At 40.6% G+C, this 24,139-nt stretch overlaps 1 protein-coding gene across 3 annotated transcripts in view; it reads left to right on the forward strand.

Moving 5' to 3' along the window:
- Nucleotides 1-24,139, forward strand: part of tdrd1 (tudor domain containing 1) — a 76,487-nt gene that overhangs the window by 29,046 nt on the left and 23,302 nt on the right. For all 3 annotated transcript variants that reach the window (XM_031805193.1, XM_031805192.1, XM_031805194.1), the window contains exons 13-15: nucleotides 13,007-13,114; nucleotides 14,532-14,702; nucleotides 15,011-15,274. In XM_031805193.1, the coding sequence (XP_031661053.1) occupies nucleotides 13,007-13,114; nucleotides 14,532-14,702; nucleotides 15,011-15,274 (543 nt within the window). The remainder of the gene's footprint in view (nucleotides 1-13,006; nucleotides 13,115-14,531; nucleotides 14,703-15,010; nucleotides 15,275-24,139) is intronic.

The following is a 24,139-nucleotide window of genomic DNA, read 5'->3' on the forward strand; positions in this document are numbered from 1 at the left end:
AATTTTTCAATTCCTCATCAATATACGGGGATTTAAGTTTTTACATACATTTTCTTACTGGGTACATGCTTATTAGTAACTAGAACAAGCAATTTCATAAATGTGTCAAGTGCAGTGTCTGGTTGCTCCTCATTACACACCATAGAAAGTTGTCTTGACTATCATTTAATGTGATTGACTGTTATTTTATAATATAGTTACGTACCACGTTAAATTATTATGCGATTTAAATTAAATCAAATCAAATTTATTTATATAGCCCTTCGTACATCAGCTGATATCTCAAAGTGCTGTACAGAAACCCAGCCTAAAACCCCAAACAGCAAGCAATGCAGGTGTAGAAGCACGTGTACTCATGTAACAGTTAATTAATTAGTAATCTGGTGCACCACAAAGTTATTTAACGAGTTACTATCTCCGGACGAAACTTTAAGATATCATTATCTCTTACATCAGTCAGTCCATTCATTCTCATTTGCCTAGCATCTCATCTGCACGACCCTAGCATAAATGATGAATCAGCGATATACAAATTTGCACAATTACATAAACACACCAACAGAATAGCTTACTGGAGTCACAAGTCCCTAGTGGACTAAACCTGACTGACAGATTTTTAGACAATGGAAAAGGGTGGGGACCGATAAAGAGAGGGAAAGAGAGTGGACTACATACATCAGCTGAGAACAAGGAAATGTGAATACTTGCCACATGAACGGCCGCACAATCGAAATAATTATTTGTAATTTGTGTAAATATCTGTATGAACATAAGATTCAACAACTGAGACATAAACTGAACAAGTTTCACAGACATGTGACTAACAGAAATTGAATAATGTGTCCCTGAACAAAGGGGGGTTCAAAATTAAAGTCAGACGTGCTCAATGGGATTGAAATCCGGGCTCTTCGCTGGCCATGGCAGAACACAGACATTCCTGTCTTGTAGGAAATCGCGCACAGAGAACGAGCAGCATGGTTGGTGGCATTGTCAAGCTTGAGGGTCATGTCAGGATGAGCCTGCAGGAAGGGTACCACATGAGGGAGGAGGATGTCTTCCCTGTAACGCACAGCGTTGAGATTGCCTGCAATGACAAAAAGGTGGCTTTGTGCCCATAGGCGACGTTGTTGCCGGTGATGTCTGGTGAGGACCTGCCTTACAACAGGCCTACAAGCTCTCAGTCCTTCCTCTATCAGCCTATTGCAGACAGTCTGTGCACTGATGGAGGGATTGTGCGTTCCTGGTGTAACTTGGGCAGTTGTTGTTGCCATCCTGTACCTGTCCCGCAGGCGTGACGTTCGGATGTACCGATCTTGTGCAGGTGTTACACGTGGTCTGCTACTACAAGGATGATCAGCTGTCCGTTCTGTCTCCCTGTGGCGTTGTCTTAGGCATCTCACAGTACGGACATTGCAGTTTATTGCCCTGTCCACATCTGCAGTCCTCATGCCTCCTTGCAGCATGCCTAAGGCACGTTCACGCAGATGAGCAGGGACCCTGGGCATCTTTCTTTTGGTTGTTAGTGTCTTACTGACCGTTTCACAGGTGCATGTTCATTAATTGTTTGTTTCATTGAACAAGCATTGGAAACTGTGTTTAAACCCTTTACAATGAAGATCTGTGAAGTTACTTGGATTTGTACAGGTTATCTTTGAAAGACAGGGTCCTGAAAAGGGGACGTTTCTCTTTTTGCTGAGTTTACATATTTACGTGTGTATGTCTTTGAAGTCTCTTGGTTGAAAACACTCGATCCGTCTGGGGATTCGACAAAGTCGACCAGAGATCAGTCTGTCATTTGATAGATCCATTCTTAAGAGCATTTCCCTTTCAGAGTACCTCCCGGTTTTTATCGGTCGCATTTACCAGACTAAAGTACTTAAACAGTTGCAGAATGAATATTCCTGTATTGTCTTCATCTTTTTCACTCGTGAAAGTTTGTCTAGCCATTCTGATACCTCACGCTGGCATGTAGAGTAGTAACCATTTCAGCTTGGGCACGCTAACATCACATTACATCTTCTCACAAATAGTTACATTTTTTATGTCATATACTAAATCAAGATAAGGGGAACCTCAGAGGGGACATACAATAGTTTCAGACACTGCCATACTCCTCCCCCAATGGGAAAAGTAGGGAGTGACTGGTGTACAGACATTGTGGAGCCCTTCACATGGTTTAACAGATACATTGACATATGAAGACAAGCCTGACCTCTCCCCTCTCTGGGCCTCAAGTGACTAAGCCCAAGCAGAGAAGAGAGAGGAAAATGCAACTGCCAACATTGTTATCCAAAAGAAAACATCCTAATGACAAATATCTCACACAAGCATTATTATGTAAATAAACCATCTTATTTATCAACGTTACCTAACTAATTCTGATTCTGCTACCACAGATGATGGAGTTTTGGTGGGAAGAATATTTTTGTAATCCATAGGTTCTTCCCCTCAATGCAGTGAAGAGTTTGTTTTGCAAGGAATTTACGACCGTCATGAAACTGTGGAGAGAGAGGTGGGAGAATCTGGCACCTATGATCCTCACCCAAAAGGGCAAGTCATGAGAATACCAACCAATATGATTTAGATCAACAACATAGGAAACATTACAGAACTCATTGTATGACCTCTTATACATCTACAGTTGAAGTCTGATGTTTACATACACTTAGGTTGGCGTCGTTAACTCGTTTATCAACCACTCCATTTTTTTATTTTTAAACTATAGGCAAGTCGGTTAGGACATCTACTTTGCATAACCCAAGTCATTTTCCCTACAATTGTTTACAGACAGATTATTTCACTTTTAATTCACTGTATCACAATTCCAGTGGGCCAGACGTTTACATACACTAAGTTGACTGTGCCTTTAAACAGCTTGGAAAATTCCAGAAAATTATGTCATTGCTTTAGAAGCTTCTGATAGGCTGACATCATTTGAGTCAATTGGAGGTGTACCTGTGGAAGTATTTCAAGGCCTACCTTCAAACTCAGTGCCTCTGCTTGATATCATGGGGAAAATCAAAAGAAAGATTTGTCGACCTCCAAGTCTGGTTCATCCTTTGTCGCAATTTCCAAATGCTTGAAGGTACCACGTTCATCTGTACAAACAATAGTACGAAAGTATAAACACCATGGGACTACGCAGCCATCATACCGCTCAGGAAGGAGACATGTTTTGTTTTCTAGAGATGAATGTACTTTGGTGCGAAAAGTACAAATCAATACCAGAACAGCAGCAAAGGACCCTGTGATGAAACCGGTACAAAAGTATCTATATCCACAGTAAAACGAGTCCTATATCGACATAACCTGAAAGGCCACTCAGCAAGGAAGAAGCCACTGCTCCAAAACAGCCATAAAAAAAAGCCAGATTTCGGTTTGCAACTGCACATGGGGACGAAGATTGTACTTTTTGGCGAAATATCTTCTGGTCTGATTGAACAAAAAAATAACTGTTTGGCCATAATGACCATTGTTATGTTTGGAGGAAAAAGGGGGAGGCTTGCAAGCTGAAGAACACCATCCAAACTGTGAAGCACAGGAGTGGCAGTGTCATGTTGTGGGAGTGCTTTGCTGTAGGAGGGACTGGTGCACTTAACAAAATGGATGCCATCATGAGGTAAGAAAATAATGTGGATATATTGAAGCAACATCTCAAGACATCAGTCAGGAAGTTAAAGATTTGTCGCAAATGGGTCTTCCAAATGGACAATGACCCAAAGCATACTTCCAAAGGTGTGGCAAAATGGCTTAAGGACAACAACGTCGAGGTATTGGAGTCGCCATCACAATGCTCTGACCTTAATCCTATAGAAAATTCGCTGGCAGAACTGAAAAAGTGTGTGTGAGCAAGGAGACCTTCAAACCTGACTCAGTTACACCAGCTCTGTCAGGAGGAATGAGCCTTAATTCAACCAACTTATTTGGGGAGCTTGTGGAAGGCTACCCAAAAAGTTTCACCCAAGTTAAACAATTTAAAGGCAATGCTACCAAATACTAACTCAGTGTAATGTAACTTCTGACCCACTGGGAATGTGATGAAAGAAATTAAAGCTGAAATCAATCATTCTCTCGACTACTATTATTCTGACATTACATATTCTTACAATAGTGGTGATCCTAACTAACCTAAGACAGGGAATTTTTACTAGGATGAAATGTCAGGATTTTTGATAAAAAAAAAAAAAAAGTATTTGGCTAAGGTGTATGTGAACTTCTGACTTAAACTGTATATTAGGCCCAGACTTTCGAACTTTGTTTTTCCCTGGTATTGCTACTATATTGTGATCACTACATCTGATAGATTTGGATGTTGCTTTAAAGCAAATTCTGCAGCATTAGTAAATATTTGATCAATACATGTTCCCATGACTCTCTCTCCTTGGTGAGGATCGAAGGTGCCAGATCAGCTTGGCACATGGCTGACAGATAGCCAGAGAGGGATAGAGTTGGACCGGTTTTATGACTTAACAGCCGGATAAAAAAACTTTCCCATTTTAAACAAGATATTTTGTCACGGAAAGATGCTCGACTATGCATATAACTGATAGCTTTGAAAAGAAAACACTCTGACGTTTCCAAAACTGCAAAGATATTGTCTGAACTAATGCTACAGGCGAAACCAAGATGAAACTTCAAACAGGAAGTGAGCCAGATTTGAGGCGCTGGGAAGTGGGCAGGGCAGTACGGATTTCTTCTCTTACATCTGAAAGCAGAGTCTGAACATCAGACAGGATGGCATTGTCTCCCTCAAACTGTGCAATGGCCACTGCTATAGGTTTTAGCAGTTTCAGGCTGCTTACCACTCTCTCCCAAAATAGATCATCCAGGAGGATCCTCTTTATGGGGCTGTCCATATCGAGACTCCATCCCCTCCAGGAGATTGCCAAACATGACACACCACCCCCAACAGGTGTTGCTGGGCAGCTTCAATGTGGTGCTCTTATTCGTCTCACTTTGCTTGGCGAGGTAGATTGCTGCTATAACTTGATGACCCTTCACATACCTAACCATTTCCTTGGTTCTCTTGTAGAGTGTATCTATTGTTTTCAGTGCCATGATGTCCTTGAGCAGATTCAATGCATGATCAGCACAGCCAATGGGTGTGATGTGAGGGTAGGACTCCTCCACTTTAGACCAAGCAGCCTTCACGTTCACAGCATTGTCTGTCGCCAGTGCAAATACCTTCTGTGGTCCAAGGTCATTGATTTCCTTCAGCTCATCTGCAATGTAGAGACCGGTGTGTGTGTTGTCCCTTGTCTCTGTGCTCTTGCAGAATACAGGTTGAGGGGTGGAGATGATGTAGTTAATTATTCCTTGCACACAAACATTTGACCACCCATCAGAAATGATTGCAATGCAGTCTGCTTTCTCTATGATTTGCTTGACATTCACTTGAACTCTGTTGAACTCCACATTTAGCAAATGAGTAGATAAAGCATGTCTGGTTGGAGGGGTGTATGCTGGGCGAAGAACATTCAGAAATCCCTTCCAATACACATTGCCTGTGAGCGTCAGCGGTGAACCAGTTGCATACACAGCTCGAGCAAGACATTCATCAGAATTTCTCTGACTATGTTCCTCCATTGAGTCAAAAAACCCATCTGATTCCAGGAGGACCATGAGCTGTTGCTATCGATAAGGTGTCTGATTCATCATTTTCACCTCAAATGGAAATAGAGGGACTTTTGTCAGAGGTTGCTTGTTGTGAGTGCCGAGGGAACTTTATGCACTTGGCCAGATGATTCTGCATCTTTGTTGCATTCTTCACATATGATTTGGCACAGTGTTTGCCAATGTACACAGCTTTTCCTTCTACATTAGCTGCAGTGAACTGTCTCCACATCCGATAGTGCCCGTGGCATTTTCCTGTCAAGATTATAATTATTTTTGTAGAAAACACTTACAGTTAAGCAGTTAGATTAAACAACTCCTTTGTAAGATAAATGTGTTAAAATGAAACATGGAAACAGCTAAAACCCACATGGTAGCAAAAACTAACTAGCAGAAATTGTTAACAAGTTAGAAATGACTTACTCTTTGCTGTAGGCTACTATTTACTAGGTAACAAAAAACCATGTATGTCATATAAAATATAATCTCAGCAAAAAAAGAAACGTCCCCTTTTCAGGACCTTGTCTTTCAAAGATAATTCGTAAAAATCATAACTTCACTGATCTTCATTGTAAAGGGTTTAAACACGGTTTCCCATGCTTGTTCAATGATCAATAAACAATTAATGAACATGCACCTGTGGAACGGTAGTTAAGACACTGACAGTTTACAGACGGTAGGCAATTAAGGTCACAGTTATGAAAACTTAGGACACTAAAGAGGCCTTTCTACTGACTGGAAAAAAAGATAGATGAGGACTGCAGATGTGGGCAATAAATTGCAATGTCCGTACTACGAGACGCCTAAACAGTGCTACAGGGAGACGGGACGGACAGCTGATGGTCCTCGCAGTGGCAGACCATGTGTAAGAGAAACTGCACAGGATCGGTACATCCGAACATCACACCTGCGGGACAGGTACAGGATGGCAACAACAACTGCCCGAGTTAGACCAGGAATGCACAATCCCTCCATCAGTGCGCAGACTGTCCGCAATCGGACTGTCCCCCCCCCGGAAATGTCTGGGAACTAGCAGGTGCCTTGGTGGAAGAGTGGGGTAACATCTCACAGCAAGAACTGGCAAATCTGGTGCAGTCCATGAGGATGAGATGCACTGCAGTGCTTAGTGTCTGGTGTGGCCACCAGCTGCGTTGACTGACTTTTGATTTTGACCCCCCTTTGTTCAGGGACACATTATTCTGTTAGTCACATGTCAGTGTGAACTTGTTCAGTTTGTCTCAGTTGTTGAATCTTATGTTCATACAAATATTTACACGTGTTAAGTTTGAAATTAACGCAGTTGACAGTGAGAGGACGTTTATTTACCCACCCAGTATTGTAATCAAAACTTACCAGAAAGCATGTAGTCCTTGGCTCAGACAGTGTAGTAGTGTGGGCTCAATAGCATCTCATTAGTGTGCAAAATCTTGGGAATCAGCTGTACATGTGATGGAAGAATGCACTGTGCATGCAGAGTGTTGCAATTCCATTGAATAGGGGATTGTTTAACCAAATAATGCCACAAGACCTAGAATTGTAATGTGTATCCCTCAAAAAAAGGTTCGCTGTTAGAACTTTAAAAAAATTATAATTTAAGTAAAATTCCACAAATTCCAGGGCTTAACTTCCCATAGAAAATTTCGGTAAAGTTTCCAACCCTTTGCAACTAGTGATGCACCGATATGACATTTTTTGCCGATAACAATATCTGATATTTTCCTTACCAAAAAAAACTATACAGATATTTAACATTTTTGTTGCTGTTTTAAGCATTCTAGTACAGTTAATTATTTAACACACACACATGGATGCAGCGGTCTAAGGCACTGCATCTCCAATGCGTCACTACAGTCCCTGGTTCAAATCTAGGCTGTATCACATCCGGCCGTGATTGGGAGTCCCATAGGGCGGTACACAATTGGCCCTGTGTCGTCCGGGTTTGACCGGGGTAGCCGTCATTGTAAATAAGAACTTGTTCTTAAGTGACTTGTCTAGTTAAGTAAAGGTTAAACACACCGCACAGACCAGAGTTATTTTGGGGGAATTTACTTATGTCCCCATTACCAGTAAAACATAATCAAAACCTATTTATTTCACTCACTTGCGGTGGTGTTTCGTTGTTCGTTTGTTCAGTCGTTTCATTCTCAACCAGGATTTCTATAAAACACTGTTTGGGTCTTTGCCTGTCGAAAAATATACAATATAAGCTTGTTGACCAATTAGGACCTGAATATGACTGCATGTCACATAATTTAACACATTCATACATGTTTTATGTAGTTACTACACATAGAATAATCAATCACTCGTATTTCATGTCACAACGATTCATCAATACATATGCTATGATGCTGGTAAAGTTGTCTCGCGCACCTACAGTGCTGGTCAAAGTTAGCTAGTTTATGGATGCAAACAATGTTTTTCCCCAAAAATGTAGCAAAACATCTAGGTGTCATCTCAAATAACCCTAATTTATAAGACAGTTCTTATTTGATTAATGGTGGTCGGACCCATCTGTAAAGCTATCCACAGTATTGAACTAGGTGTCATCTCAAATAACCCTAATTTATAAGACAGTTCTTATTTGATTAATGGTGGTCGGACCCATCTGTAAAGCTATCCACAGTATTGAACTAGGTGTCATCTCAAATAACCCTAATTTATAAGACAGTTCTTATTTGATTAATGGTGGTCGGACCCATCTGTAAAGCTATCCACAGTATTGAACTAGGTGTCATCTCAAATAACCCTAATTTATAAGACAGTTCTTATTTGATTAATGGTGGTCGGACCCATCTGTAAAGCTATCCACAGTATTGAACTAGGTGTCATCTCAAATAACCCTAATTTATAAGACAGTTCTTATTTGATTAATGGTGGTCGGACCCATCTGTAAAGCTATCCACAGTATTGAACTAGGTGTCATCTCAAATAACCCTAATTTATAAGACAGTTCTTATTTGATTAATGGTGGTCGGACCCATCTGTAAAGCTATCCACAGTATTGAACTAGGTGTCATCTCAAATAACCCTAATTTATAAGACAGTTCTTATTTGATTAATGGTGGTCGGACCCATCTGTAAAGCTATCCACAGTATTGAACTAGGTGTCATCTCAAATAACCCTAATTTATAAGACAGTTCTTATTTGATTAATGGTGGTCGGACCCATCTGTAAAGCTATCCACAGTATTGAACTAGGTGTCATCTCAAATAACCCTAATTTATAAGACAGTTCTTATTTGATTAATGGTGGTCGGACCCATCTGTAAAGCTATCCACAGTATTGAACTAGGTGTCATCTCAAATAACCCTAATTTATAAGACAGTTCTTATTTGATTAATGGTGGTCGGACCCATCTGTAAAGCTATCCACAGTATTGAACTAGGTGTCATCTCAAATAACCCTAATTTATAAGACAGTTCTTATTTGATTAATGGTGGTCGGACCCATCTGTAAAGCTATCCACAGTATTGAACTAGGTGTCATCTCAAATAACCCTAATTTATAAGACAGTTCTTATTTGATTAATGGTGGTCGGACCCATCTGTAAAGCTATCCACAGTATTGAACTAGGTGTCATCTCAAATAACCCTAATTTATAAGACAGTTCTTATTTGATTAATGGTGGTCGGACCCATCTGTAAAGCTATCCACAGTATTGAACTAGGTGTCATCTCAAATAACCCTAATTTATAAGACAGTTCTTATTTGATTAATGGTGGTCGGACCCATCTGTAAAGCTATCCACAGTATTGAACTAGGTGTCATCTCAAATAACCCTAATTTATAAGACAGTTCTTATTTGATTAATGGTGGTCGGACCCATCTGTAAAGCTATCCACAGTATTGAACTAGGTGTCATCTCAAATAACCCTAATTTATAAGACAGTTCTTATTTGATTAATGGTGGTCGGACCCATCTGTAAAGCTATCCACAGTATTGAACTAGGTGTCATCTCAAATAACCCTAATTTATAAGACAGTTCTTATTTGATTAATGGTGGTCGGACCCATCTGTAAAGCTATCCACAGTATTGAACTAGGTGTCATCTCAAATAACCCTAATTTATAAGACAGTTCTTATTTGATTAATGGTGGTCGGACCCATCTGTAAAGCTATCCACAGTATTGAACTAGGTGTCATCTCAAATAACCCTAATTTATAAGACAGTTCTTATTTGATTAATGGTGGTCGGACCCATCTGTAAAGCTATCCACAGTATTGAACTAGGTGTCATCTCAAATAACCCTAATTTATAAGACAGTTCTTATTTGATTAATGGTGGTCGGACCCATCTGTAAAGCTATCCACAGTATTGAACTAGGTGTCATCTCAAATAACCCTAATTTATAAGACAGTTCTTATTTGATTAATGGTGGTCGGACCCATCTGTAAAGCTATCCACAGTATTGAACTAGGTGTCATCTCAAATAACCCTAATTTATAAGACAGTTCTTATTTGATTAATGGTGGTCGGACCCATCTGTAAAGCTATCCACAGTATTGAACTAGGTGTCATCTCAAATAACCCTAATTTATAAGACAGTTCTTATTTGATTAATGGTGGTCGGACCCATCTGTAAAGCTATCCACAGTATTGAACTAGGTGTCATCTCAAATAACCCTAATTTATAAGACAGTTCTTATTTGATTAATGGTGGTCGGACCCATCTGTAAAGCTATCCACAGTATTGAACTAGGTGTCATCTCAAATAACCCTAATTTATAAGACAGTTCTTATTTGATTAATGGTGGTCGGACCCATCTGTAAAGCTATCCACAGTATTGAACTAGGTGTCATCTCAAATAACCCTAATTTATAAGACAGTTCTTATTTGATTAATGGTGGTCGGACCCATCTGTAAAGCTATCCACAGTATTGAACTAGGTGTCATCTCAAATAACCCTAATTTATAAGACAGTTCTTATTTGATTAATGGTGGTCGGACCCATCTGTAAAGCTATCCACAGTATTGAACTAGGTGTCATCTCAAATAACCCTAATTTATAAGACAGTTCTTATTTGATTAATGGTGGTCGGACCCATCTGTAAAGCTATCCACAGTATTGAACTAGGTGTCATCTCAAATAACCCTAATTTATAAGACAGTTCTTATTTGATTAATGGTGGTCGGACCCATCTGTAAAGCTATCCACAGTATTGAACTAGGTGTCATCTCAAATAACCCTAATTTATAAGACAGTTCTTATTTGATTAATGGTGGTCGGACCCATCTGTAAAGCTATCCACAGTATTGAACTAGGTGTCATCTCAAATAACCCTAATTTATAAGACAGTTCTTATTTGATTAATGGTGGTCGGACCCATCTGTAAAGCTATCCACAGTATTGAACTAGGTGTCATCTCAAATAACCCTAATTTATAAGACAGTTCTTATTTGATTAATGGTGGTCGGACCCATCTGTAAAGCTATCCACAGTATTGAACTAGGTGTCATCTCAAATAACCCTAATTTATAAGACAGTTCTTATTTGATTAATGGTGGTCGGACCCATCTGTAAAGCTATCCACAGTATTGAACTAGGTGTCATCTCAAATAACCCTAATTTATAAGACAGTTCTTATTTGATTAATGGTGGTCGGACCCATCTGTAAAGCTATCCACAGTATTGAACTAGGTGTCATCTCAAATAACCCTAATTTATAAGACAGTTCTTATTTGATTAATGGTGGTCGGACCCATCTGTAAAGCTATCCACAGTATTGAACTAGGTGTCATCTCAAATAACCCTAATTTATAAGACAGTTCTTATTTGATTAATGGTGGTCGGACCCATCTGTAAAGCTATCCACAGTATTGAACTAGGTGTCATCTCAAATAACCCTAATTTATAAGACAGTTCTTATTTGATTAATGGTGGTCGGACCCATCTGTAAAGCTATCCACAGTATTGAACTAGGTGTCATCTCAAATAACCCTAATTTATAAGACAGTTCTTATTTGATTAATGGTGGTCGGACCCATCTGTAAAGCTATCCACAGTATTGAACTAGGTGTCATCTCAAATAACCCTAATTTATAAGACAGTTCTTATTTGATTAATGGTGGTCGGACCCATCTGTAAAGCTATCCACAGTATTGAACTAGGTGTCATCTCAAATAACCCTAATTTATAAGACAGTTCTTATTTGATTAATGGTGGTCGGACCCATCTGTAAAGCTATCCACAGTATTGAACTAGGTGTCATCTCAAATAACCCTAATTTATAAGACAGTTCTTATTTGATTAATGGTGGTCGGACCCATCTGTAAAGCTATCCACAGTATTGAACTAGGTGTCATCTCAAATAACCCTAATTTATAAGACAGTTCTTATTTGATTAATGGTGGTCGGACCCATCTGTAAAGCTATCCACAGTATTGAACTAGGTGTCATCTCAAATAACCCTAATTTATAAGACAGTTCTTATTTGATTAATGGTGGTCGGACCCATCTGTAAAGCTATCCACAGTATTGAACTTTGTGGTTAGCCTTCAAAATAAAGGTTTGCATAATTCTACTATTTGTATTCATTTGCATCACTGTCAATGGCAATTTTATTTTGAAGGCAAGGTATATTCCACTAATGTGCATAATCCTTATTGTGCCTTGATTCACATCGCGGTCCGGTCGAGCCTCACTAGCCAGATGAAGCTAGCTGGCTACTTGTAACGTTAGCTTTGGGCAACAGGGTTAAGTAGCTGGCTAGCTATTTATTTTCATGAACTGAAGTTCAATTTCAATAGGTGAACAACAAGTGGCAACCTTGCTAATACTTACTCACAAGGATTCCTAAATCATCTCTAAGAATAATGAAAATGACTGCAGTTTCTACTGGCCATTGTTTTCAGGCGGGTTGTATTGGTGTTAGTTAGGTACCAAGCTGAAGCTAGCTACCCCAGAAGTTGCGGTCGAAACAAATGATGCTTTATTACAAACGCGGTATTGTAAACAGGTCGTTCGTGGCCGGGGTTTGCTTGGATGCAGACTTTTTTGTACAGCCTTGACAGTGCTACTGTATCTTTTTTGATTGTGGGCTAGGTTAGGAATGCTGTGTTGCACCTGTAGTGCAAAACTTTACGTGGCGTCATGTACTTACGTCATATAGGTATGCACGGGAGCGTTGACATCGGTATTTAAAATCGCCATTAAACTAGACATCGGGCCGATACTGATTTTTGGCATTTTTAGCTATTATCGTCCGATTCCGATATGTTACCCGATATGTTCACCGTTCATGCATCCCTGTTTGCAACCCTAGGAGGTACTGATAAAAAAGTTTTAAAAATCTTTTGCTTTAATGTGCCCTAGTGAATTGAATGTAACCCTGTGGAGGTGATTCAGTCTCTTGCATCATGAGTGCTGAGTGTTGTATGTCTATACAGGTGTGATCCAGGAGCTGCATCTGAAACTGAGAGACCACTGCTCTCAGGCCCCAGTCAGCAAAAACTTCAGACCTGCCCCTGGCACAGTGTGCTGCTCCCTATTCTATGGTAAGGACACTCTCTCTAATTCTGTGTCAGGCTAGAGTACTCACATTCACTCAGGGTACATACACGGTCAGATAAAGGACACATGATGAGCTCTCTCCTTTGATCTTAATCTTGACCTGGTTGAGGAAATTTGTGGAGCATTGCCATCGCGGTTGGTAGTGATCTTGTGGTGGCATATTTCTGCATAACAAATGGGGAGAGTTCCAAACTTCGCACACCAGTCAGTTCTACCTAAACTACATCTAATAATAATAAGAGCGTTGCAATAGCCTTTTTGACTTTCAATGATGCGCTATCTCTAATGAACCATTTGAAAGTACCAACAGAAAAGTACAAATGTAACGGTTTTCTACTATCTCCTCCTCTGACGAAGAGGTGTAGCAAGGATCGGACAAAATGTAACGGTTTTCTACTATCTCCTCCTCTGACGAAGAGGTGTAGCAAGGATCGGACAAAATGTAACGGTTTTCTACTATCTCCGACGAAGAGGTGTAGCAAGGATCGGACAAAATGTAACGGTTTTCTACTATCTCTGACGAAGAGGTGTAGCAAGGATCGGACAAAATGTAACGGTTTTCTACTATCTCTGACGAAGAGGTGTAGCAAGGATCGGACAAAATCCGGCGCGTAGATTATGATTCATGTTTAATGACAAACACACTAAACACAAACACTACCAAAACAATAAACGTAACTAAAACCGAAACAGCCTAAACTAGTGTAAACTAACACAGAACAAGGACATCAGGACACTAAGGACAATCACCCACCAAACACTCAAAGAATATGGCTGCCTAAATATGGTTGCCAATCAGAGACAACGATAAACACCTGCCTCTGCTTGAAAACCACTTCAGACAGCCATAGACTTAACTAGAACACCGCACTAAGCTACAATCCCAATACCAACACACCACATACAAAAACTCCATGCCACACCCTGGCCTGACCAAATAAATGAAGATAAACACACAATACTTCGACCAGGGCGTGACAACAAAGATCTTTTATAGCCAAGATACACCCCTTTCAACTGACATGACGAACCACAGATCTTAGGAACAGTTCACAAAGGTTAATATTTGTATGACAGATATCTATAAAACATAGCAGACATTTACTGCTGTGTCAACAGTTTGCATTGTAAAGACCAGTGTCTGGCCCTCCTACTCCAAACTGGAGCCGTCTCTCCCTGGTACGGCATAGAACAGAACCATTAGTTCATGTTTTCTGGAATGCTCTTTTGATTTTATCACCCAAAGATATCGTACATCTCCTCTGTCAGTGTTATCTAGAGGCCAATCCTCAGTAGAACACACACACAATAGTTAACAGAATGTTCTGTCGAATAAAACAAGCATTATAATGCAATCTTGCAATTTTCTATGGCAATCTCTCTCCGTGTGTACCTTCCCAGAGGACAACCAGTGGTACAGGGCCAAAGTGCTGGCCTACTCATCTGAAGAGAAGGTGTGTGTAGGCTACATTGACTTTGGCAACTCAGAGGAGGTGGAGCTGAGTCGCCTGTGTTCCATCAGCTCTGAACTCCTAGCCCTGCCAATGCAGGCCATCCCTTGTGCCCTGGCAGGTATGACCTATTACATGTTCAATTCAATGTATTGATTCATCTGGAATTTCTGCTTTTCTGGCGACATCTATTCATGTGTCATTCCATTTGTCCAAGGTGTCAATAACAACCTCATAGCAATAAAGAAATGTATTGCCATTTCATGCCTTTTGATTCCTTCCTTTTCGTCTCAAACTCAAAGGAATCTCTAGTGCATTAAATTGTGTTTTAGGGATAGTGGTGGTGTTAACCTGATCACTTACAAACTCATCACATTAAAATAAAATGTATTGCCTGTTACACACACAATCCCACCCCTCCCCCTATAGGAGTGCGTCCCACAGCAGAGGTCTGGTCAGAGGAGACTGTGCTGATGCTCAGGCGGATGGTGTGCAACCGATTCCTGCGGGTAGAGATCCTGGGCGAGCGGGAGGGTATGGCGCTGGTGACTATGATCGACGAGGCCAGCGACCCCCAGGGCAATGTGGCTGAGATGCTGGTCGCTACAGGTTATGCCTTGCCTTCCAACCATCAGGACGAAGAGCCCACCACGAAGGGGCAGGCGGAAGGAGCCTGGACAGAATCATCTCATGGTAACTAGAAGTCAGACCTGCCAACCTGTACGGCAGTGTTTCTGCTGTACTCATTTAGCATTAAAGTCATCAATATGGTGCTAACTAGTAACAAGATCATGTTAAGAGTTTGTGATCTAGCAGCTAATGATTAACTCAGTGGGGTAAATGCATTGGCAACCTCATGCTTGATCCTTCTTTATTAAGCAACAATATATATCACCGTCTTCATTCAGTAAATTGAAATTCAATCATGAAGTCACATGTACAATTATCAACTTTGGTCTCATTTATTTAGAGGGGAGAAAGAGACATTTGCGCCTGGGTACAAACGCCCAATGGTGAATTTGATATTTATTTAGTTAGTCTTCCTGAGTTCCACATGAAACATGACATAATACAGAATATTAATAGACTAGAACAGTTCAAGGACAGAACTACATCAATTTAAAATAGGCACACGTAGCCTCCTTATTAAAACATACACACAATCTAACTAGGTCAAATAGGGGAGAGGTGTTGCTTTATCTGTTTTTTGAAACCAGGTTTGCTGTTTATTTGAGCAAAATGAAATGGAAGGAAGTTCCATACAATAAGGGTAGCACTCGACCACATGACTAGACATGACTAGATGTCACGCCCTGGTCAAAGTATTTTGTGTTTATCTTCATGTATTGGGTCAGGCCAGGGTGTGGCATGGGGTTTTTGTATTGGGGTGTGTTTGTCTTGGGATTTTGGTGTTAGTATTGGGATTGTAGCGTAGTAGGTTATCTAGCAAAGTCTATGGCTGTCTGGAGTGGTTCTCAATTAGAGGCAGGTGTTTATCGTTGTCTCTGATTGGGAACCATATTTAGGCAGCCATATTCTTTGAGTTTGTCGTGGGTGAGTGTCTTGATGTCCTTGTGTTAGTTGACACAAGTCTAGGCTGTTTTTGTTTCGTTTATTGTTTTTGTAGTGTTCGTGTTTAGTCGTGTTTACGTTTGTTTAAATAAACATGGATCGCAATCGACACGCTGCAGTTTGGTCCGACTCTCCTTCACCACTAGAAAGCCGTAACACTAGACAATAATCGAAATGAGACCAAACTAAAGCCTGTACGACTTGCTTTTTGGAGTGTGGTGTCAGAAAAGCAAAGCATCTCTTTATTACGGACCGACCTCTCCACATCTTTAGAACTATTGAATCGATTTGTTTTGACCATGAGTTTACAATCTAAGGTAACACCAAGTAATTTAGTCTCCTCAACTTGTTCAACAGCCACAAACATTCGTTACCAGATTCAACCTAGGTCCAGAATTTAGGAAATGTTTTGTAGTGGCCCATTGGGCACACCATGTAATTTCAACATGGACAATTGGGTGATATTAGGTTGATCAATAAGTTTGAATTTCCAATGTGTCATCACTATGCTTTCAACCATCTAAAAGCACAACCAAATCCCAATGGAAAAACCATGTCTGGTTTAGTCGTCACCTAAATGTGTTATCACTCATTCAACTATTTAAATGCATAACAAAGTCAAAATTGTGAAACAGAGCCTAACTCCGCCATGGCTCGTTGGTCAAAGCCTATGGGGAAATGTTTTTTGGGGGGGTTTTGGATCAATGCTGAAAATAAGGACTATGGTGAACACAGGCCTCTCATACAGTGCATTTGGAAAGTATTCAGGCCCCTTGACATTTTCCACATTTTGTTAAGTTCCAGCCTTATTCTAAATTGTATTAAATTGTTTGTTTTAAATCGACACACAATACCCCATAATGACAAAGCAAAAAACTGATTTTAAGAGATCAAATCAAATTGTATTTGTCACTAGGGCCGAATACAACAGGTGAAATCCTTACTTTTACAAGCCCATAACAAGAATGCAGTTCAAGAAATAGTTAAGAAAATATTTATAAAATAAAAAGTAACACACAATAAAATAACAATAACGGGGCTATATACAGGGGTTACCGTTAGTCAATGTGTGGGGGTACAGGTTGAGGTGATTTGTACATGTAGGTAGGAGTAAAGTGACTATGCATAGCAAAACAGTCCTGTAGCATCCGTGTCATCTGATTTACTTCCGTATTGAGCGATTCACTCTTAACTCCTGTGTTAGTTTTTGCTTGTAACCAGGAATCAGGAGGATAGATTTATGGTCAGATTAGCCAAATGGAGGGTCGTGGGATAGCTTTGTATATGTGTGTGTGTGGAGTACAGGTGATCTAGAGTTTTTATTTATTAATATTTTCTCTCTCTGGTTGCAGATGTGACATGTTTGTAGAAATTAGGTAAAACAGATTTAAGTTTCCCTGCATTAAAGTCCCCGGCCACTAGGAGTGCAGCTTCTGGATTAGCATATTCTTGTTTGCGTATGGCCTTATACAGCTCATTGAGTGCGGTCTTATTGTCAGCATAGAACTTTCTTGGTAGATAGTGTGGTCTACAGCTTATCATGAGGTACTCTACCTCATATTAAATACATCTTTAATATTAGACATCATGCTCCAGCTGTTATTGACACAAGCCACACCCCTTGTCTTTACAGACGTAGCTGCTATGTCCTGCCAATGCACGGAAAACCCAGCAAGCTCTATATTATCTGTCTTCGTTCAACCACGACTCTGAAACGTAAGATATTACAGTTTTTAATGTCCCTTTGATAGGATAGTTTTAATCGTAGATCTTCAAGTTTATTTTCCAATGATTGCACGTTGGCCAATAGTACTGATGGTAGTTTACACACTCGCCTCCGAATTCTCACGAAGCACCCTGACCTACGCCCCCGTTTTCTCCTTTACTTCTTGCGAATGACAGGGATTTGAGCCCTGTCTTGAAAAAGCGCTATATTCTTCGCGTCGGACTCATTAAAGAAAAAATCTTTGTCCAGTTCAAGGTGAGTAATCGCTGTTCTGATGTCCAGAAGCTCTTTTTGGCCATAATAGACGGTAGCAGCAACATCATGTACAAAATTAGTTTAACAATTAGAAAAATAAACAAAATAGCCACATCCGGCTCCGTTCCTCCCCACATTTACATAAGTATTCAGACGATTAACCCTGTTTCTCCCATTCTTCTCTGCAGATCCTCTCAAGCTCTGTCAGGTTGGATGGGGAGTGTCGCTGCACAGCTTTTTTCAGGTCTCTCCAGAGATGTTCAATCGGGTTCAAGTCAGGGCTATGGCTGGGCCACTCAAGGACATTCAGAGACTTGTCCCGAAGCCACTCCTGCATTGTCTTGGCTCTGTGCTTTGGGTCTTTGTCGTGTTGGAAGGTGACAGGAATCAGGAGGATAGAGTTATTGTTAGATTTGCCAAATGGAGGGTTAAGGATAGTTTTGTATCTCTGTGGAGTAAAGGTGATCTAGAGTTTTTTTTGCCTCTAGTTGCACAGGTAACATGCTGGTAGCATTGAGGTAAGACTCATTTCAGTATCCCTGCATAAAAATCACCGTCCACTAGGAGCGCCGCCTCTGGATGAGCCTTTTCTTGTTTGCATATGGCTCTATACAGCTTGTTGAGTGTTGTCTTAATGCCAGCATCGGTTTGTAAATCATAAGGTCTATAGCTAATCATAAGGTATTTGAACTCGGGCGAGCAGAACCTTGACTTCCTTATTAGAGGTTGCGCACCTGCTGTTAATTTCTCTGGGATATGTGGGACGCTAGCGTCCCACAGCCAGTGAAATTGCAGGGCGCCAAATTCAAAACAACAGAAATTCCATAATAAAAATTCCTCAAACATACAAGTATTTTACACAATTTTAAAGATAAACTTCCAGCCACAGAGTCCGATTTGAAATCGGCTTTACGGCATTTTCCAGCCAAGGAGAGCCCTCACAAAAGTCAAAAATAGCGATTTAAATTAATCACTAACCGTTGATCTTCATCTGATGGCACTCCCAGGACTTCATGTTACACAATAAATGTGTTTTGTTCGATAAAGTTAATCTTTATGTCCAAAAACCTCATTTGAAATTGGCGCGTTATGTTCAGAAATGCTATGTCTCAAACAAATATCTGGTGAAAGTGCAGTGAGCCACATCAAATTACAGAAATACTCATCATAAACATTGATCTAAGATACAAGTGTTATACATACGATTAAAGATAAACTTCTCCTTAATGCAACCACTGTGTCAGATTTCGAAAAGGCGGCAAAAGCACACCATGCTATTATGTTAGGGCAGCCCCAAGACCATTCAGCCATTTTCCAACCAAGGAGAGGTGTCACAAAAGTCAGAAATAGCATTCAAATTAATCACTTACCTTTGATGTTCATCTGATGGCACTCCCAGGTCTCAATGTTAGATGATAAAGTTAATCTTTATGTCCAAATACCTCCTTTTTGTTTGCGTGTTTAGTCCAGTAATCCAAATGCAAAGGCTTGGGCACTAAGTCCAGACAAAGTCAAATAAGTTCGTTTACAGTTTGTAGATACATGTCAAACGATGTATAGAATCAATCTTTAGGATGTTTTTATCATAAATCTTCGATAATATTCCAACCGGACAATTCCTTTGTCATTAGAAATGAAAGGGAACGGAGCTCGCGCTCACGGCCGTGCGCGATCAACAACTCAAGGCTTTCAGCCAGACCACTGGTTGAAACAGCTCTTATTCGCTCCCCTTTCACAGTAGAAGCCTGAAACAACATTCTAAAGACTGTTGACATCTAGTGGAAGCCGTAGGAAGTGCAATCTGACCCCATTTACACTGTATATTGGATAGGCAATCACTTGAAAAACTACAAACCTCAGATTTCCCACTTCCTGGTTGGATTTTTCTCAGGTTTCCACCTGCCATATGAGTTATGTTATAGTCAGACATCATTCAAACAGCTTTAGAAACTTTCTATCCAAATATACTAATAATATGCATATCCTAGCATCTGGGCCTGAAGAGCAGGCAGTTTACTCTGTTTAATATGCATATCCTAGCATCTGGGCCTGAAGAGCAGGCAGTTTACTCAGTTTAATATCCATATCCTAGCATCTGGGCCTGAAGAGCAGGCAGTTTACTCTGTTTAATATGCATATCCTAGCATCTGGGCCTGAAGAGCAGGCAGTTTACTCTGTTTAATATGCATATCCTAGCATCTGGGCCTGAAGAGCAGGCAGTTTACTCTGTTTAATATGCATATCCTAGCATCTGGGCCTGAAGAAAAGGCAGTTTACTCTGTTTAATATGCATATCCTAGCATCTGGGCCTGAAGAGCAGGCAGTTTACTCTGTTTAATATGCATATCCTAGCATCTGGGCCTGAAGAGCAGGCAGTTTACTCTGTTTAATATGCATATCCTAGCATCTGGGCCTGAAGAGCAGGCAGTTTACTCTGTTTAATATGCATATCCTAGCATCTGGGCCTGAAGAGCAGGCAGTTTACTCTGTTTAATATGCATATCCTAGCATCTGGGCCTGAAGAGCAGGCAGTTTACTCTGTTTAATATGCATATCCTAGCATCTGGGCCTGAAGAGCAGGCAGTTTACTCTGTTTAATATGCATATCGTAGCATCTGGGCCTGAAGAGCAGGCAGTTTACTCAGTTTAATATGCATATCCTAGCATCTGGGCCTGAAGAGCAGGCAGTTTACTCAGTTTAATATGCATATCCTAGCATCTGGGCCTGAAGAGCAGGCAGTTTACTCTGTTTAATATGCATATCCTAGCATCTGGGCCTGAAGAGCAGGCAGTTTACTCAGTTTAATATGCATATCCTAGCATCTGGGCCTGAAGAGCAGGCAGTTTACTCAGTTTAATATGCATATCCTAGCATCTGGGCCTGAAGAGCAGGCAGTTTACTCTGTTTAATATGCATATCCTAGCATCTGGGCCTGAAGAGCAGGCAGTTTACTCTGTTTAATATGCATATCCTAGCATCTGGGCCTGAAGAGCAGGCAGTTTACTCAGTTTAATATGCATATCCTAGCATCTGGGCCTGAAGAGCAGGCAGTTTACTCAGTTTAATATGCATATCCTAGCATCTGGGCCTGAAGAGCAGGCAGTTTACTCTGTTTAATATGCATATCCTAGCATCTGGGCCTGAAGAGCAGGCAGTTTACTCTGTTTAATATGCATATCCTAGCATCTGGGCCTGAAGAGCAGGCAGTTTACTCTGTTTAATATGCATATCCTAGCATCTGGGCCTGAAGAGCAGGCAGTTTACTCTGTTTAATATGCATATCCTAGCATCTGGGCCTGAAGAGCAGGCAGTTTACTCTGTTTAATATGCATATCCTAGCATCTGGGCCTGAAGAGCAGGCAGTTTACTCTGTTTAATATGCATATCCTAGCATCTGGGCCTGAAGAGCAGGCAGTTTACTCTGTTTAATATGCATATCCTAGCATCTGGGCCTGAAGAGCAGGCAGTTTACTCTGTTTAATATGCATATCCTAGCATCTGGGCCTGAAGAGCAGGCAGTTTACTCTGTTTAATATGCATATCCTAGCATCTGGGCCTGAAGAGCAGGCAGTTTACTCTGTTTAATATGCATATCCTAGCATCTGGGCCTGAAGAGCAGGCAGTTTACTCTGTTTAATATGCATATCCTAGCATCTGGGCCTGAAGAGCAGGCAGTTTACTCTGTTTAATATGCATATCCTAGCATCTGGGCCTGAAGAGCAGGCAGTTTACTCTGTTTAATATGCATATCCTAGCATCTGGGCCTGAAGAGCAGGCAGTTTACTCTGTTTAATATGCATATCCTAGCATCTGGGCCTGAAGAGCAGGCAGTTTACTCTGTTTAATATGCATATCCTAGCATCTGGGCCTGAAGAGCAGGCAGTTTACTCTGTTTAATATGCATATCCTAGCATCTGGGCCTGAAGAACAGGCAGTTTACTCTCTTTAATATGCATATCCTAGCATCTGGGCCTGAAGAGCAGGCAGTTTACTCTGTTTAATATGCATATCCTAGCATCTGGGCCTGAAGAGCAGGCAGTTTACTCTGTTTAATATGCATATCCTAGCATCTGGGCCTGAAGAGCAGGCAGTTTACTCTGTTTAATATGCATATCCTAGCATCTGGGCCTGAAGAGCAGGCAGTTTACTCTGTTTAATATGCATATCCTAGCATCTGGGCCTGAAGAGCAGGCAGTTTACTCTGTTTAATATGCATATCCTAGCATCTGGGCCTGAAGAGCAGGCAGTTTACTCTGTTTAATATGCATATCCTAGCATCTGGGCCTGAAGAGCAGGCAGTTTACTCTGTTTAATATGCATATCCTAGCATCTGGGCCTGAAGAGCAGGCAGTTTACTCTGTTTAATATGCATATCCTAGCATCTGGGCCTGAAGAGCAGGCAGTTTACTCTGTTTAATATGCATATCCTAGCATCTGGGCCTGAAGAGCAGGCAGTTTACTCAGTTTAATATGCATATCCTAGCATCTGGGCCTGAAGAGCAGGCAGTTTACTCAGTTTAATATGCATATCCTAGCATCTGGGCCTGAAGAGCAGGCAGTTTACTCAGTTTAATATGCATATCCTAGCATCTGGGCCTGAAGAGCAGGCAGTTTACTCAGTTTAATATGCATATCCTAGCATCTGGGCCTGAAGAGCAGGCACGCTTTTCATCCGGACGTGAGAAGAATTTAACCTCCAACTCCCCATCCAGCGTAATCATCGACTGACTAATTAGCATAACGCAACGGACATAAATATTTATATTCATGAAATCACAAGTGAAATATATTGAGACACAGCTTAGCCTTTTGTTAATCACCCTGTCATCTCAGATTTTCAAAATATGCTTTACAGCCAAAGCTAGACAAGCATTTGTGTAAGTTTATCGATAGCCTAGCATAGCATTTTGTCCAGCTAGCAGCAGGTAACTTGGTCACGGAAATCAGAAAAGCAATCAAATTAAATCGTTTACCTTTTGATAAGCTTCGGATGTTTTCACTCACGAGACTCCCAGTTAGATAGCCAATGTTCCTTTTCTCCCAAAATATTATTTTTGTTGGCGAAATAGCTCCGTTTGTTCTTCACGTTTGGCTGAGAAATCGCCCGGAAATTGCAGTCACGAAAACGCCCAAAAATATTCCAAATTAGCTCCATAATATCGACAGAAACATGGCAAACGTTGTTTATAATCAATCATCAAGGTGTTTTTCAAATATCTATTCGATAATATATCCACCGGGACAATTGGTTTTTCAGTAGGACCGATTGGAATAATGGCTACCTCTGTATTTTACGCGAGAATCACTCTGGGAGCCATCAAGATTTCTGTTGTTTTGAATTTGGCGCCCTGCACTTTCACTGGCTGTTGTCATATCGATCCCGTTAACGGGATTGCAGCTCTAAAAAGTTATAACGCTCCACAAGCTGAGACCTAGAAACATGAACTTCCATTAAAAATCCTACAATGTGATTTTCTGGATTTTTCCCCCTCATTTTGTCTGTCATAGTTGAAGTGTACCTATGATGAAAATTACAGGCCACTCATCTTTTTAAGTGGGAGAACTTGCACAATTGGTGGCTGACTAAATACTTTTTTGCCCCACTGTATGTGTATGATAAAGTTCATATTTATATTTAAAAAAATCTCAGAATACATTGGCGCTACGTTCACTAGTTCCAAAAACATCCGGTGATATAATCGACCAACCTCAGATTTCCCACTTACTGTTTGGATTTTTTCTCAGGTTTTTGCCTGCCATTTGAGTTCTGTTATACTCACAGACATCATTCAAACAGTTTTAGAAACTTCAGTGTTTTCTATCCAATACTAATAAATGGCATTACATGAGAGCGTGTGACCCATGGCCTTTTATACAATCATGCACATTTGCATCCTTCTAGGTCTTAAGGGAATTAGCATTTTATTAATCAAATTGGCGGAACTGGAAAAAGTATTTGCCAACTAATACAATTGGGCTTCGCTGCTGAACCCCCAATAATATG

This window comes from Oncorhynchus kisutch, linkage group LG25 (assembly GCF_002021735.2).
Source record: "Oncorhynchus kisutch isolate 150728-3 linkage group LG25, Okis_V2, whole genome shotgun sequence".
Classification (NCBI taxonomy): Eukaryota; Metazoa; Chordata; class Actinopteri; order Salmoniformes; family Salmonidae; genus Oncorhynchus; species Oncorhynchus kisutch.